The 16,709-nt window shown below is 52.2% G+C and overlaps 2 protein-coding genes across 8 annotated transcripts in view; one reads left to right on the top strand and one right to left on the bottom strand.

The window, feature by feature from the left end:
- Nucleotides 1-11,623, top strand: part of ARHGAP17 (Rho GTPase activating protein 17) — a 62,611-nt gene extending 50,988 nt beyond the window's left edge. For 2 of the 7 annotated variants that reach the window (XM_068147027.1, XM_068147022.1), the window contains 3 exons: nucleotides 2,596-2,759; nucleotides 3,415-4,029; nucleotides 10,667-11,623. In XM_068147027.1, the coding sequence (XP_068003128.1) occupies nucleotides 2,596-2,759; nucleotides 3,415-4,029; nucleotides 10,667-10,797 (910 nt within the window). In that variant the 3' untranslated portion in view covers nucleotides 10,798-11,623. Of the gene's footprint in view, nucleotides 1-2,595; nucleotides 2,766-3,414; nucleotides 4,030-4,992; nucleotides 5,017-7,408; nucleotides 7,454-10,666 lie in introns of all 7 variants that reach the window. The other 5 variants (XM_068147026.1, XM_068147021.1, XM_068147024.1 and 2 more) reach the window with 4 other exon arrangements.
- TEX47 (testis expressed 47) lies at nucleotides 11,591-16,509 on the bottom strand. The gene is made up of 7 exons (XM_068147370.1): nucleotides 16,408-16,509; nucleotides 16,240-16,312; nucleotides 14,892-14,995; nucleotides 13,927-13,991; nucleotides 13,004-13,202; nucleotides 12,447-12,606; nucleotides 11,591-11,851 (listed from the first exon to the last, which is right to left on the bottom strand). Exons 1-7 carry the CDS (start codon nucleotides 16,507-16,509, stop codon nucleotides 11,814-11,816), a joined length of 741 nt encoding a protein of 246 aa, XP_068003471.1. The 3' UTR covers nucleotides 11,591-11,813.
- Between the last annotated feature and the right edge of the window lie 200 nt (nucleotides 16,510-16,709).

Below are 16,709 nucleotides of genomic sequence, written 5' to 3'. Positions count from 1 at the left end.
GGCAGCTCTGCAGGAGCTCTCTCCATGCCTGCTCTCCCAGAATTAATCTCTTAATATAACACACCCTGGTCTGGGTGTTCCAGAGCTGATCTCAAAGAACACACTCTGGTCTGGGTGTTCCAGAGATGATCTCCTCAAAGAACACTCCCTGGTCTGGGTGTTCCAAAACTGATCTCCTCAAAGAACACTCCCTGGTCTGGGTGTTCCAGATCTGATCTTCTCAAAGAACACACCCTGGTCTGTGTGTTCCAAAATTGATCTCCTCAAAGAACACACTCTGGTCTGGGTGTTCCAGAGCTGATCTCCTCAAAGAACATACCCTGGTCTCTATGTTCCAGAGCTGATCTCCTCAAAGAACACCCCCTGGTCTGGGTGTTCTAGAGCTGATCTCCTCAAAGAACATACCCTGGTCTGGGTGTTCCAGAGCTGATCTCCTCAAATGAGAGAATTCTTGGGGGGAAAAAATGATGATAAAAAGAACACCAAACCCAATCCAGACAGCACTTCTGTTACCCACCTGGACCTTTCCAAGGCATCTGCAGAGTCAGTTTGCTGCTGAAAGAGCAAAACTAGCAGTTGCAATACTAGCTACCTGTTGGTCTTGTTTACTGTTGTTTGTCCCTGTTACCTGGATCTGTCTTTTGGGGTTGTTTGTGTTAGTGAGGATCATCAGGGCTTGTTTGCCAGCAAACTGGAAGGCAGTTTATCATCCTTCAGTATTAGTTCTTTTAGGACCAGGGTCTGTCTATACAGGCTTCTTTGAGACTGTGCCATCCTGTCCCCAGCATCAGTATAGATGGACCCCAAGTCTAATTGCAGCAGCTTTGACTCTTCCTTTTGTGTGTGGTGAAAGCAGCACTTTGCTTTCACTGTCTGTGGTCTGAGGCACAGAACAAACCACACTCCAAAGGCCTCCAGTGCTCTGCAGACATCTCACACCACATCTTGCAGTCAAACACCACCGTGGAGCAGACAGCTTTTGTTCTCAGGTGACAAAAGCAGCTCCTCGTTTGGAATTTCCCTCCCCCACCCCCAGGCTGGTATTTCCTCCACAGATGTCTTTTGTGGCTGGGTAGTTCAAAGGAAACCTTGAGGGTAGGGGCTAAAATCTGAAGAGATTCTGTGCTCAGTTTAACTGCATCTGGGGAAATGAGGAGTGCAGTGTGCCAGGAAAAGTGACTGGCAGGTGTTAGTCCTTCTGACAGGAGCGAGGTGTTGCTAGAGACTTTAATAGCAGAGGAGTGAGCTGCAGGCACATAGCAAGAGGAGGGCTCACTGCCCAGTACCACCTCAGCTGCTCCAAACTCCACTGCTAGGCTTCCCCTCAGTTCTGTTGTCATCATAGGCAAAGGTTAGGAAGAGGTGAAGTTGCCCCAATTTCAATCACAAAGATTTTACAGCAGTTGCTCTCTCAAACAAGTTCTGGTCTCTCAGCAAGGAAAAAGCTTAACTGCAGATGGAGAGAAGACTTCAGCCAGTCAGGGAAGGGGGAAGAACCTCTGTTCTCTCCACACCTGGCTCTTGCAGTCATAGGATGGGATGATAGAGTGGTATGGGTTGAAAGGGACCTCCAAAGGTCGTGCAGTTCAACCCTACAGCACTCAGCAGGGACATCCTCCCCTACAACAGGCTGCTCAGAGCCTTGTCTACCCTGACCTTGAAGATCTCCAGGGATGGGGCCTCAACTACCTCCCTGGACAACCTGTTGCAATGTTCCAGCACCCTCATGGTGCAGAACTTAGTCCTCACATCCAATCTAAATCTGCTCTTCTCTCATTTCAAACCACTGCCCCTCATCCTGTCACTGTAGGCTTCTTGTATCCCCTTCAGGTACTGGAAGGCTGCTATTAGGTCTCCTCCCTGGAGCCTTCTCTCCTCCAGTCCTTAGACCCTCCCGGGGTTTCCAAAAGCTCCAGCACTGAGAACCACACCAGCCTCACGTGGATATCAGAATAACAAGCTGGTCCATGTGCTTGGTGGGGTTTTTGCTGGCAGAGCTGCACACTCTGCCATTGCTTGGTCCTTAGCTGGACCTGCCAGAAGACTGCCAGCAAATTGGGTATGATGCTGGGACAATGTTGTGAGCAGGGGAGCAGTCCTGAGGGTGCTAGGTGTGTCTGAGGTGATGGAAAAATCACAGGGTGGTTTGGGTTGGAAGGGAAGCAGGGACACCTTGCACTAAACCTGGTTGCTCAAGGCCTCATCCAACCTGGCCTTGAACACTGCCAATGAAGTCACTTGGTGAGAGCTTCCATGCTGGGAGCCTACTTTGAAGGGATCTGTGAGTGCCTTAGCAGGAGGACTGCACCCCCAGGTATCAGCATTGCATTGAAAGAAGTGCTGGGAGGCTGCAGAACCACTGCTTGGTTTCCTGGTTTCATTTTGGTGATGAACTGTGCGTGCAGGTTTGCCTGGAGCCTGCTGCTCCGTTGTCTGAAGAGCTGCAGCCCTGCTCGGCCTGTCAGGGCAGAAGCTTTTCTGAAGCATTGGAGAGCCACTTCATAGCACAGCTCCTAATGCAAGCCCCAAGGGGTGCAGCTGATCTGGGAAAGGTGCTGTGCAAGCAGCTTCTAACCTAGGGGTTTTACTTTCCAGCACCTCGAAGCCTAAGGACAGCACATCTGCAGCTACTCCGCCACCCGTCAGAAACGGCGGCCACGTGGGCACCGTCCAGAGCCAGGCCACGGGCAGCACCAACCAGCTGTCAGTTAACCAGCCACAGAATGCAGCGGGGCCCAGTCCCCACTCCCTGAGGAGAGGTCTGGGTTTGTGTTTTCATTTCCTTTTCCAGCCCCTGTGCACCACAGAAATGCTTCCCGCGATACCTTATCAGCGCCACTTCCTGCATTGCAGAGCAGGGTTTCGTGCACTCGCACTTCACTGAGCCCCAGCCAAAGGCATCTTTGGACTTCTGGACTCATGGGTCCATGAGTGCTGCCAGCACAGGCACTCAGAGCAGTGATTTATGAACCCCTGCACTCATTGCTGTGGCTTCCTCTTGATAGCACTTTCATTTGATATCAGAATCACAGAATGGGTTGGGTTGGAAGGGACCTTTTGAGCTTATCCAGTCCAACCCCTCTGCAGTCAGCAGGAATATCCCCAGCCAGAGCAGGTTGCTCAGAGCCTCCAACAACCTGACCTGCAGTGGTTTCAGGGATGTGACATCTCCCACCTCTGTCTGTCCCCCAGTGCTCTAGGTCCCCTTTAAGCACTGCAAGGCCACCAGAAGGTCTCCCTGGAGCCTTCCCTTCTCCAGGCTGAGCAACCCCCACTCTCTCAGTCTGGCCTCACAGCTGCACCGTTTTATTCTGATAATGGTTCTGAGTGGGGTTTTTGTGCTGCTCATTTCTTTCTTCCAGGAGTTTGGTTTCACAGTACACAGCCATGACATTTCCCCTCTTCTCTCCACAGCCATGAAGAAACCTGCACCAGCCCCTCCCAAGCCAGCCAACCCCCCACCAGGGCAGCCAGGAAGCCAAAGTTCTGCCCCAGCTGCTCAGCCACCCTCTGTCTCTCCAAAACCACCTGCTAGAAGTTCTTCTCCTCCTGCTCAGCATCCAAACCAGGGAGCAGCCCAGACCTCCTCTTCCCAGGTTTCTGCACCTCGGAGATACTCCAGCAGCCTTTCCCCAATCCAAGCTCCCAGCCACCCACCACCACAGCCCCCAACACAGGCTACTCCTCCACTGCAGCCCAAAGCAGGCAGTCAGACCTCTCCTGCTGCTGCAGCCAGCAGCGAGCACGGACCAGAGCAGCCCTGTTACACTCCTCCTCAGACTCCAACACCACCTGATACACCCCCTCTAGGAAAACACACCACCAGCTCCCCAGCACCACAGCCAGCTGCTCAAGAAAGCTCCCAGTCTCACTCCCCACCTCAGACCGGTACCCTGCCACGGCCACGGCCGGTACCAAAGCCCAGAAACAGACCCAGTGTTCCTCCTCCTCCTCATCCTCCTCCCTCTCAGCTGGCTGGAGATGCTATTAGTGCAAACCCCACGCCAACAGCTTCCAAAATAGTAACAGGTGAGTGGATCTCTCCTATCCCCTGCCTGCTCAGGGAGTGGAAATGAAGGCAGTGGTGCCTGTAGCTGGAAATGAAATGGAGGGGGGGCGGATGGGTGGACTGAAGAGCACAAAGAACACCCCAAGCTGCTCATTCCCAGGGAAAATGCCCACCCACCTGTTCTCTGCAGGAGGGTTTGGGGCACTTCCTCAGTGAAGGTTTTCATTCCTGAGGCAAAGGGGTTTGGGGGAGGAGTGTAGGTTAGTTTGCTTGGTTTTTATCCTGCTGTGGAAGCAAACCAGCAGTGTAGCAACCGTCTCACTGGGGCTCTCTCCAGGCTGACTCCATTATCTTAGACATCTGTTGGCAAAAAGCAGGTATTTGGAGGAGGGAGGAGCTGTAGCCAAGGGTGATGATGAATTGCAGCACACAGAGAAGGAAATGGCAGAAGGGGTCCCTGCTAGGGTGTTCTGATAGACAAGATCCTGAGCAGTGAACGGTTTACCTCATGAGAAGCAAGTCTTCTGATGTGCTTTAAACTGGACATCCAGGAGCTGAAGATTCACAGAGTCCAAGCTGTGCCTTAGCTCAGTTTCTGGTTAGGAGTTTCTGTTTCGAATGGAAATGTAAAATCCTTTTTCTGTTCTGAGCCAGTGATGAAGAGAAACTTTCTGTCTTCTCCCAGGAGCTCACAGTCACTGGGGTGGTAGGGATAATGTTAAGTCTTTTGGGGGGGGAGGGAGGGGAAAACCCCAACTGCTGAGGACAGTCCAACCAGGCAGATGTTGCAATGCTCTCCTGCTGAGTCTCTGCTTGTGTAAGGAAGAGAGAATGACTGTAGGGCACTAATACTTTTAAAGCTACTTCATACTGGTGAAAACTTCCCAGTGATGCTGCAGCTTCTCTAGAGTAAGACTAATGTGTTGGAATGCCAAGTGTTCAATTCTGTTGCCTAACAGCTTTACCCCCTGGTGCCTTCACAGGTGGGGATGGTTACTGCGAATAAGGTTTGTACTTACCAGCCCCATGCCATGTTCAGCTCCAATGCTCCTCCTGCACAGCACTGTTGTATCTGTAGCTTTATTTTGTATGTGTGCTTTGGATGATGTGCTCCTCTGTGGTCAGCTCTGTGTTACCTCATTACTACCTAGCAGTCTGTGTGTAAGAGATGAAAAGGCCTCTGCTGCTTCATTTCAGTAGTGCTGTGAACTTGCAGTTAGCCCTTAAGTGGTAAAAGTGATCATCATAGAATCCTAGAATGGCTCAAGTTGGAAGGGACCTCAGAGATCATCTGCTCCAACCCCCCTGCCATGGGCAGGGACACCTCTCAACTAGACTTGGCTGCTCAAGGCCTCATCCAACTTGTCCCCAGGGAGGAGGCATCCACAGCCTCCCTGGGCAGCCTATTCCAGAGTCCCACCACCCTTGTGCTCAAGAACTTCTTCCTAAGATCCAGTCTAACCCTGCTCTCCCTCAGCTTCAAACCTTGTCCTGTCCCTAAACACCCTCATGAAAAGTTCCTCTCCAGCCTTCCTGTAGGACCGTTTCAGGCATTGGAAGGGAGCTCTAAGGTCCCCCTGGTGCCTTCTCCAAGCTGAACAACCCCAGTTCCCTCAGCCTATCCTCCTAGCAGAGGTGCTCCAGCCCTTGGATCATCTTTGTGGCCTCCTGTGGGCTGGCTCCAGCAGCCCTGTGTCCTGTGATCACTAAGTGCCATTTGACACCTGACACGAGTCAGGTGTGAAGCAGTGTCCTGTTTAAAACAGGTTTTGCTCTCATCAGTGCAGGCAAATGGGGACACTGGTGAGGATTTCCTGCAGTTCAGGCTTTCACTGGTGCATTGCACTCAGGCTTTCACTTGAGGATTTCAGTTATTTTTAACTACTTGGAGTTTATTTGGCAAAAGACAAGTTGGAGTGAGTAAAGCCCTCTGCAGCAAGCACCCAGCAGCATCCACACCCTATTTGCATCTGCATCCTGTCAGCTCCAGCCTCACTAATGGCACTAGGCTGTTTAATTAGCTGTTAATAACCTCACTCTCTGTAGCATAGAGGTGCTGCCTGCTTCAAGTAACAACTGCATGGCAGGCTGGAAAGGTTGAGGCTTCCAGATGTGACCATTTCCAGGAGAGACACTGAGAGGAGGATTGATTAGGCTGAGATGAGGATTGGGTGGAGAAATCAAGCTGGAAGCAGACTGATTTCATTTTTACCTGCAGAGAGCAGTAGTAAATGAGCTGCTGAAACAACTCCAAGTAGCTTTGCTTTGCAGAGTATCAGACTCTTCCTCGTGGTGCTTTCTTGTCAGTCTTTTTAAAGACAGGAGCAGCTTGGAACTAAACTGAATTCAGAAGTAAGCAGGGGTCTGCACCTGTGCAGCACTGAGCAAGGCATTCAGCAGGCGAACGGAGTCAAACTTCACTCAACATCATTGCCCTGCTGGCTGCAGGGAGGTTGGACAAGGTGACCTCTAGAGGTCCCTTCCAACCCAGCACACTCCATGATTCATTCTGTGGGTCTGTGATTCCCACTCATGTGGTACCCCGGGGAAGTGGGGAAGTGTTTGCCTTCTAAATGACACCCAGCTGGTGTGCAAGGAGCTGCTGCATTAGTGGGGGAGCTTGTTACACAGGCTGCAGGGGAGGGGTTGGAATTGACCTGGAATGACAGCACAGTGCTGCCTTCTCTTCATCTGGTTACAGGCAGAACAGAGGGACACAACTCTTGTAGGTCACTGTGGAAAAGACAGTGGCATGAAACAATTCTAACAGCTGGAGAATTTGAACATCACTCCTTTCAAGTGCAGACAGTGCTGAATTCCCCCTGTAGGATGTGTGAAAGCTGCCAGGCAGGAAAACCAGCGACAGAGAGCTGCTGGTGAAGGGTTCTCCAGCAGAACTGAGAGAGGAACCTGCAACATCGAGTAGGGTTTGTCAAAACCAACCCAGCAAGGCCCCTTGGGGAGCAGCTGAAGTGATGGCCAGGCTCAGCCAGCACTCCCAGTGCAGGGGCAGCCACCCTTGGCAGATGGGTCTGGGTTTGAGAGGCTTTGTGTTTGTTGTGAATTAACACTGCTGCCCACCCCATGGGCGGCTGCTCTAACCCTGACACCTGCTCACATAAGCACTTAGGACTGGCTTAGCTAATTGACATGTGAAGGGTTTCATTCTGCCTGGGTTTAATTTGAAGCTTCCAGTAGTGGGGGAGTAATGAAAGTCCAAATTGATTCACCAACCAACTCGATAACAGCAGAGGAGTTCTGCTCTGTTTGCAGGATGCTGTTGAATTCCTTTTGTCCATGTCCTGGGCTTTAGAGGTGCCTCAGATTCTAGTGATGATATTAAAGTAATAAAGGCCTAGAGAAGACTATTCTAATCAAGAATTTTATTAAATAATCTAGATGTTTGACCTGCATTCAGTAGGAACTGTATGGGCAAGTGGAATGGTAAGGAAAAGGCACCTGATTGGCCAAAACCCCCTTGCTAATTCTGAATCAATGTGTGTGCTTGATGGCCACTACTAACCTGTCACAGTAACACTGCTTGCTTGCATCATCCTTAGCCTGGCATGCAATGAGAATGGCTGCTGGATGCTCTCACATTAACCTACTAAAGTATCAGAGACTAGAATGTGTCAAGTTGTTCTTGTTCTGGCCAGTTTCACCTTGTACTTCTTCCACATACAGCAAAGCCCATCTAGAAATGCCTGGGTTGCACAGAGGCTGGGTTTGTATTTGATGGAGCTGTTTGTCCTCTCCTGTGTCACCTCACACTTCCAGTGACCTCCTTTTCTGATTCATTCCTCGGTGGGCATAGAGTCATAGAAAGGTTTGGGTTGGAAGGGGTCTTACAGATCATCCAGTTCCAGCCCCCATGCTATGAGCAGGAACACCTCCTACTAGACCAAGCTGCTCCAGGCCCCAGCCAACCTGGCTTTGAATACTGCCAGGCTTGGAGCCTCCACAGCTCCTCTGGGCAACCTGTTCCAGTGCCTCGCCACCCTCATGAGAAAGAATTTCCCCCTAATGTCCAATCTCAATCCAGCTTCTTCCAGTTTGAAGCCATCACCTCCTGTCCTGACGCTCACTTTGTCAGAAGTCCCTCTCCAGCTGTCGTGGAGCCCCCTTCAGATGCTTTTGCCCCACACTGTGTCAGAGTGCCATTGGAGGTGCTCCCTTCTCTGGGCAGGCAGCTGGACCTCCTTGCTGAGCTCCCACCCTGCAAAGCCAGCTCTGAAAGGGGCTGGGGCCATCAACCCCAGGAGCAGTGCATCCTGCTGCAGGCCATGGCAGGGAGAGCTTCTGTGCCTGCATCCAAAGTTGAAGCACAGCCCTCTCAAACTGCACTTCAGATGGAACTGCACAGGTAGCAGGGTGAGCTTTAGGGTGAGCACAGTGCCCCTGCTACATGGCTTCTCTCTTCTGGGGTGGAGCTCAGCATGGAATGTTTGGAGCAAGAGAAAAATGCAAGAGGAACCTGGCAACACAGACAGCTGTGGTTTGATCTGTTAACAAGAGTGAAAATGGCTTAATCTGGAGATTAAACCAACTGACCTGAGCAGCACTGCAATTTTCATCTCCTGAAGAAACAGCAGCTGGGGGCTGGTCTCCTCTTCCTAGTACCAGGTGATAGAAGGAAGGGAAATGGCCTGAAGTTGTGCCAAGGGAGGGTTAGGTTGGAGATTAGGAGCAATTTCTTTGCTGCAAGAGTGGTCAGGCACTGGAACAGGCTGCCCAGGGAGGTGGTGGAGTCCCCATCCCTGGAGGTGTTCAAGCAATGTGTAGCCATGGCACTTGGGGGTATGGTTTAGTGGCCATGGTGGTCTGAGGTTGGTGGTTGGACTCAATTTTAGAGGTCCCCTCCAACCCATACAGTTCTGTGATTCTAACAGTTGGGATTAAGGAGAGCTGCTGCTGTTAGTAAGCTTGGTTTCATGGATCAGGAGTGAGGCTAAGTGAAAAGAGTTGGGTTTGAAGTAGCCCCAGGAATTATTTCTGTGTTGCTTGCAGAGGTGTTGGACAGGGATCCTCTTGGAGGTGTCACAGGGCATTGGGCATAGCCCAGTAACCAGGGCACTGGCTTTGGAAATGAAAAGAGGGCTGGGGAGAGAAACCCATTGAAAAGCTTCCCCCCATGATGATGTTGAAGAATTACAGACTGGTTTGAGTGGGAAGGGGCTTTAAAGGTCATCAGGGACATCCTCAGCTAGAACAGGTTGCTCAGAGCCCCAAACAACCTGACCTGCCCCTGGATGTTTCTAGGGCTGGGGCATCTCCCATTGCCAGGGCAGACAGCACTGATGGATTGTCCTGTACCTTCTGGTTGACTTCATTTACCACTGGGATGCTGCCTCAGTACAATGTGGTCCTCCCCAAGACTCTGGTACAAGCCTGGGGACAGCTTGTGTAGTTCACAGCTGCCAAGAAAGCAATCATAGTATCAGTCAGGGTTGGAAGGGACCACAAGGATCATCTAGTTCCAACCCCCCTGCCATGGGCAGGGACACCCCACACTAGATCAGCCTGGCCAGAGCCTCATCCAGCCTGGGCTTAAACACCTCCAGGGATGGGGCCTCAACCACCTCCCTGGACAACCCATTCCAGGGCTTCACCACTCTCGTGGTGATCATGGACAATCCTGGAGTCATGTGTTGGGGAAAGTGATGCTAACACTTCATCAGTGTGAGGCCATCAGAGGGTGGAGTTCCAGCTCCTTTGTCATCACTGAAGGGTGAGGCTGGCAGAGGGTGAGGCTGGCAGAGGGAGAGGCAGGGGAGGCTCCCCTCAGCCTTCAGTTCCTTCTCTGCTTTTGCCTCTTCCCACACCATGGAGCTCAGAAACTTAAACATTTGTGAAGTCACTTCTGGGCTAAATTGAAGACTTAATGGTGGAGCTAGGAGTCAAAGGCTTGACAGGATGCCCACCTGTGCCAGCTGTTTGTAACAGCCAAGTGTTTCTTTGTTTCTTTACAGACTTGAGGGCTATCATTAGTTGCTATTTGGCAATTTGGATTGCAGGAAGTGATGCTGTGGCATTTCCCAAACATCCAGTTCATCTTTCCAGGTGCCTTCTTTGGACCTCTGACAGAGATTTCTGATCTTCAGGGCAGTCAGGCATTCTGAGGTCCTTGTGTGCCTTGGCTCAAACAGCATTCCCCTGCCCAGAAGTGGCAATAATGTGCTGTGTTACACCCAGGAGAGGGGTTTAGCTAGCATGGGGTTTAGAGCATTTCCTGGGACAGTGCCTCCTTCTGACACCATCCACGTTCCTCTTGCTTCTGGAAGTCCTAGGTGGTGGCCACCTGGCTGCTGATTGAGGTGCCACGCTTTGTTGTTGAGCGATCATTGTGTTTTGATGTGGAAGCCTGGAGAGGAAGCTGAGCCTAAAGCTTAAGTTGCTCTCTGCCATTCTTCAGCAAGAGATGTCTCCTGTTATGCCCAGGACTAAAGCAGAGGCTTGTAGGAGGAAGACCTCTTCAGCTTTTGAGCCTGGCTCAGCCCTTCTGTGTCCAGGTGCCCAGAGAGGAGCTAGCCCTCTCGTCTGAACGCCTTTGTTGATCTTTTCCTCTCTCTTTTCTTTCTAAGGAAGCCCACCACAAACACACTAGAGAGTGATGTCTGTGTCCAGCCTGCTAACCTTGCTGTTCCATTTTGTGTGCAGACTCTAATTCCAGTATTCAAGAACCACTTCCAAACCCTTCTTCAGAGCTTCCTGCAGAGACAGCGAGCAAAGAGCTGCACAACCACCTCACACTCGACCTGGACAATGACACGGAAAGCACTGCTCTGTAGTGGAAACTCTCCGACCTGGGGACAGGTTCCTCTCCTGGTGGGAAAACCAACAGACCTAACAGTGAAAAGCTTCTTTTGATGATCTGGCAGAAGGGTGGAGAAGTTGGGACCTGTGCCTCACGGGGAGAGCGACGGAAGCCGTTCAGAAGAAGCTGAATGATCTGTGTCTCGACAATGGTTTTCAGAACCTTGGCTGGAAGGAATCAGTCACTGCAGAAACTTGCATAGGAAGTGTAATTGCTGCTGCTGCTGCTGCTACAGCTGGTGTGAGCAGGAGTCCCTGCAGGATAAGGAGCAGACCATAGCTGTTTAAAGTGCATGTATCATGGAGATATCCTTTGTAATGGCACGGTTAGACCTTTTCTGTCTAGTTCTTAGAGGTGACCAGGAGGTGCCCTGCAAGAGACATTCCCTCACTGATTTGCTGCAGATTTCCTTTGAGAACCAAAAAGAAACAAATGCCTGAGTGCTGGTGTGGTGACTGCTGGTTCTCAGTCACCCTGCTGAAACTGTGGATGGATCTAGTGCCTTGAAGGACTGTCAGCTGTAGAAGGAACCCTACTGTATCTTTAATCATTTCAGTGCTACTTAACCATCAGTACCCAATACTTATTTGTATTAACCAAGCCTGCTTTTCTTTATGTGAAACTTGCAGCTGTTTCAGGATGAAGCTTGTGGGAGTAGGGGGTGGGGGGGAGGGAGGGGAGGGAGGGGGAGGTGTTGTGCTTTGTATTGCAAACGGTTGAGTTTTGAAGGACCTTTGAAGAACTGTTTGGATTCATCAGCTGGGTGACCATTTATAAGATTAAAGATTGTCTTTTGTCAACTTAAGGCATCTTTTATTGCATTTGTGAGTGGTGCTGCTTCCAGCAGGCACCCTGGAGGGGGCACAGCTGTGCCCCCGGGCTCGTGGCTCAGCTCATTCTCTTACAGACCGTTGGTGGAAGAGTTCTGGGGGTGAAGATGCTACACAGAAATGAGTCCAGCTGCAAAGGGGACACTGGATGCAGCCTGTGTCATGCAAACAAATGAGAGGGAACAGGCCACACAGTCTCTGCAAGGAGAGGAAACTAGTTAATTCAGGTAACATGCATATAACCAGTTGTGCTAATTACTTAACCTGTGAAGTCTGTAACCATAGAATCAGAATTGGGCTGCAAGAGGCCTTTAAGATCAAGTCCAACCCTTACCCCAGCACTGACCAGGTCACCACTAAACCATGGCCCTCAGCACCACATCTCCACAGCTTTGAAACCCTTCCAGGGATGGGGACTCCACCGCTGCCCTGGGCAGCCTGAGCCAGGCCTTAACAACCCTTAAGGGTTTGTTCCTTGTGTCCAACCTAAACCTGCCCTGGGCCACCTTGAGACTGCTTCCTTTTGTCCTGCCAAGACACACTGCACTTGGTGACAGGATCTATTGTAGTTGCTAGCTTCCTAGTCTGAAATCCCAGTGGCTGCCCTGTTCCCCCTGGCTGAACAGGATGTCTGTCCTGTTCAGACATCTCTTAGCAGGGACAGTGACCTCTGTCAGTGGGTGTAGTCCTGCCTTCCTCTGTCACTACACCAAGTACTTGTAACAAACTTCTAACTCAAATTTCAAGGTTAGGAGCCCCAGATCCTTGTTCTGTGACTATATTTGATGTGTACCTGAATCCAAGACAACTTGTGAAGGACTTAAATACATCCTCAGGAAATCTTCTGGACTTGAACATTCTTCAGCATGACACAAGTAGTCAACTGTCTCTGCTGGGATCAGCAGCTCAGGTGCCAGAGTGTGCAGACTCTCATCCATGTCCTCACTGTCATCCTTGGTAACAAACAGCACATTTCAGTGTGGTTACAATCAGAGTAGGGGGCTGGGACACAAAGTGAAGGTTGCCCAAAGCAGGGCTGGATTTCCTCCCCCAGTTCACCAACCACCTGATCTAGGAGAGCCCAGGAATGGCAAGCAGCAGTGTAAGGTGTCAGCCACTTTCACCTGACTTTGAAGCTGTGTTGGAGCAGTTATTAATCAAATAACCCTGCAGAGGTACAGAAAGAAACCTGGAGTAAAATAATGAGGTTCTGTGATGCATTAACACTACTTCTGGAAGCTGCCCAGGTGTCTGTGCTTGTAAAGGCTGCTGGCAGGACAGGGGTGGCTGCCTGCCTGCTTTGTGGTTTGGGGAGTAAACAAAGGAAATTGCTTAGTTAGTGAAGCTTACCTCAAAACTCTGAATGCAGGCTGCCATTTGGGGTAGGAGGGCAAGGCACTCTGCCACCACCTCTGCTGTGGACTCTGCTGGTGGGGAGCCCCGTGGCCGTGTCACGGCAGCCGTCGCTGTCGCCGTGTACCAGTCTGGGCACAGCCTGGTGGGGATGTTGTGTGCCACCACGAGGACTTTAATGTCCTGGAGTAAAGCACTGTGTGGAAAGAGAGGGAACTCCATCCTCAAGTACAGCAGGGACTGGGGTTTGCATTCCTAGAGCTGTGCTGGAGGAGTGTAAGGCCACAGCACGGTGACCCCAGGCAGGAGCCCCAGCCAGCAGAAACCTTTGCCAGTCATTCCCCAGGACACTGTGCAGGGGTCTGGTGGGATGTGAGAGTGAGAAACGAGCAGGAGAGCGGCAGGGAGGTGGCAAGCAAATGCAGGGGTAGCTTGCTCTGACTTGAGGTCATTAGCAAGGAAGAAAATGATCAGCTTCCATGAACCTGGATGTCAGGGAATCCATCCATGGCCCTACAGAGACACTTGGGATAAGGCAGAGATCAGAACTGGCTGAATTCGTGAGCATCTCCAGGTGGTTACAAAGCAGGGTCCAGAAATCCTACAGCTGATCCTTAAGGAAGGAATTGTCCTGGTTTCTAAAGCCTATGAAGGATGTGGGCAGTGTAAGCCTTGGTGTCCTGGACACCAGTGCAGAGGGCTGGGCTGGGCTCTGCTGCCTGCCTCCAGCAAAAATGGGTCATAGGGTGGTTTGGGTTGGAAGGCACCTCCAAAGGTCATCCAGTGCTCCTCTGAGGGCAACAGGTATCCAACAGGAGAATGCAAGCTTGCCATAACCGTGGTGATGTTCAGCTTAGCCTTAGGGATGTATCCTACCACCTGTTAGAATTTCCTTCCACCCAAGGTGATGTGAAACTTACCTGTGGCCTTGATTCTGGAGAGAGGCTAAATCTTGGATGATGAGATGGATGGTGCTGCTGCAGGACTGCAGAGGAGAGGGCAGAGTTTGCACACAGCTGCATATTGCAAAACAATTTCTGTGTATTAAAGTCATTCTTCAGCTGCCCTGCCTGGGCTTTCCTTCGGGTCTCAGGCACTGAGGACAGTGCACGGTCATCCCATCATGTCTGTCAGAGTCATGTTCTGGGGCACTTGTCTGAAGCACTGGCTGCAGTCAAGGCCACAGGTAAGCTCCTGAACCCACCACAGCATTATCAAGGCCTTTAAACCTATGGGTGGAGCAAGAGACCATAGATTCCTGGAATGGCTTGGGTTGGAAGGGACCTCCAAAGGTCATCCAGTCCAACCCCCCTGCAGCTACCATGGACAGCAGGATGCTCAGAACCTTGTCAGGCCTCATATTGAAGATCTCCAGGGATGGGTCCTCAACCACCTCCCTGGTCAACCTGTTGCAGCGTTCCAGCACCCTCATGGTGCAGAACTTGTTCCTCACATCCAATCTAAATCTGCTCTGTTCTCAATCCAAACCATTGTCCCTCATCCTGTCCCTGCAGGCCTTCGCAAACAGTCCCTCTGCAGCCTTCTTGTGGCCACTTTCAGGTACTGGCAGGCTGCTCTAAGGTCTACCTGGAGACTTCTCCAGGCTGCACAACCCCAGCTCCCTCAGCCTGTCCCCATGGCCTCTGATCATCCTCGTGGCCCCCTCTGGACACACTCCAGCAGGTCCATGTCCTTCCTCTGTTGAGGGCTCCAGAGCATAGACTGGTTTGAGTTGGAAGGGACTTTTCAAGGTCACCTACTCCAACCCCCTGCAGTCAGCAGGGCCATCTTTTAACTAAATAGTTTTGTGTTTGTAGTCAAAAGCCAAATGTCTACCAAAATTCATCAAGGTTACCTGATCCCTCTAGGAATTTATGAAGCTTACCTCTACTAGGTGAAAAATGCAGCTGGGATGGAGAAGAAGCAGACCTGAGATGTCTTCTCCTGAGGGGTCTTCCAAGATGTTTTCAAACAGTTCTCTGTAATAACCTTGTTTCCAAAGAAAAAACTGGCAGTTTGACACCCAGTTTGGTGTGATGGAGCCAGCCAGCATTGGGTGCTCTGTGCTGTGCCCTGCACAGAAGTCACAGAGGCTTCAGAGGAAGCATGAAAGCATTGCTGCTGTGGGGGTCTCTTGATGTAGCACCAACCCCATTCATGCTGGCTCTTAAAATGCACCAAAACCTGCACCTTTCCAGTAGCTGGAGCCTAAAATTCCCTTTAGGGTTTGTTGTCTCTGAAGATGAACATCCTCACACTGCTTACATTGTTGTGGTTGTAGGTTATGGCACCTGAAAGTCCCAAATGTGGAGCACTTCACAAAGTGCTGGCTGGCACCAGCTGACACTGATGGCCAGAAAGCAAAGGAACTGACCTGAGGTATCTCATCCATCAGAGAAAGCAGTGGGAAGAAATCTGAGACACTGAGGGTGGGGAGAGCCTGGCTCAGGTTGGCTGGAGAGGTGGTAGATGCCCCAGCTCTGGAACCATTGCAGGTCAGATTGCTTGGGGCTCTGAGCAACCTGCTATGGTTGGAGATGCCCCTGCTGACTGCAGAGGGATTGGACTGGATGAGCTTGGAAGTCCCTTCCCACACAAAGCAGGCTGTGACTCTGTGATCTGGCATCTTTTAGCTGTCTGAGAGAGTCACACCTGGAGGTGTCCAAACACCGTGTGGACATGGCACTTCAAAACATGGTTTAATAGCCATGGTGGTGGGGTGGGGATGGTTGGGTTTGATGGCCTGAGAGATCATTTCCAACTGAAACAGCTCCCTGGTTCTCTAAAGCTGGGTGCAGAATCACTACCAGACCCTCAAAATCAAGACTCTTTGGGGGTTCCCCATAGCTGAATAGGAAGGATTCCCATGTGACAATTTTCTTTGTACAGAATCACAGAGTGGGTGAGGTTGGGAGAATGGTTTAACAAAGGAGGCTATCCTCATCTTCTGGGCTACTACCAGGCTCACATCACAGAGTCACGGAACAGTAGGGGCTGGCAGGGACCCCTGGAGATCATCCAGTCCAGCCCCACCACGGCCCCTCGCAAATCCGAGGTCTTGCGGGTGCTCTGCTCCCGTAGTTGGCGTACTCGAGGCCATCACAGCACCAGAGGCGCGGGCAGCAGCCGGGCTCCCGGCGGCCGCGGCCGTTCCCTCCCCTGCCCCCGCTCCGCCGCCCGCGGGTCCCGGCCCGAGCCGCGGCGCTCAGCCCGTCCCCTCCGGTGCCACCCACCTGCCACCGTCGCAGCCGACACCCCCTCACCCAGCCGGGCCACCACCAGCAGCCTGTGCAGCGGGAACCGGTTCTGCGGGGAGGGAAGGAGAGGAAGGCACAGGCCGGGCTCGCCCCGCCCGGCCCCCGGCGGGCAGCCCGGCCCCGGCCCCGCCGCCGCTTCCCCACCGGCTTCAGCTGCCGCTGCCTCACGGCCAGCAGGGTTTGGCGCTGCGGTGCCGCGGACTCCGGGCTGCGCTGCCGGCGCTGCCACAGAGCCGGCTCCGACATGGCGCCCGCGGGGCCCGGGGCCTGCCCGCGAGGAGCCTGCGAGGGGCTCGTGAGGAGCCCGCGAGGGGCTCGTGAGGAGCTCGTGAGGGGCCCCTGAGGAGCCCCCGCGCACGGCCGCAGGCAGCCCACACACAGCCAGCCCCAGCCCCAGCCCCAGCCCCAGCCTCAGCCCCAGCCCCAGCCCCAGCCCCACACAGCGC

Source organism: Melanerpes formicivorus, unplaced genomic scaffold (genome assembly GCF_026170545.1).
Source record: "Melanerpes formicivorus ecotype bairdi unplaced genomic scaffold, bMelFor1.0.p_v2 SCAF_14, whole genome shotgun sequence".
NCBI lineage: Eukaryota > Metazoa > Chordata > Aves > Piciformes > Picidae > Melanerpes > Melanerpes formicivorus.
This window is presented reverse-complemented; position numbering and strand designations above follow the sequence as displayed.

Coding starts and splice junctions, on each gene's coding strand:
- TEX47 (XM_068147370.1), bottom strand. CDS start 16,509: ATGTCGGAGCCGGCTCTGTGGCAGCGCCGGCAGCGCAGCCCGGAGTCC. Junction 16,313..16,407: donor GGCAGCGGCAGCTGAAGCCG/GTGGGGAAGCGG, acceptor CCCTCCCCGCAG/AACCGGTTCCCGCTGCACAG. Junction 13,203..13,926: donor CTCCAGAATCAAGGCCACAG/GTAAGTTTCACA, acceptor CTTTCCACACAG/TGCTTTACTCCAGGACATTA.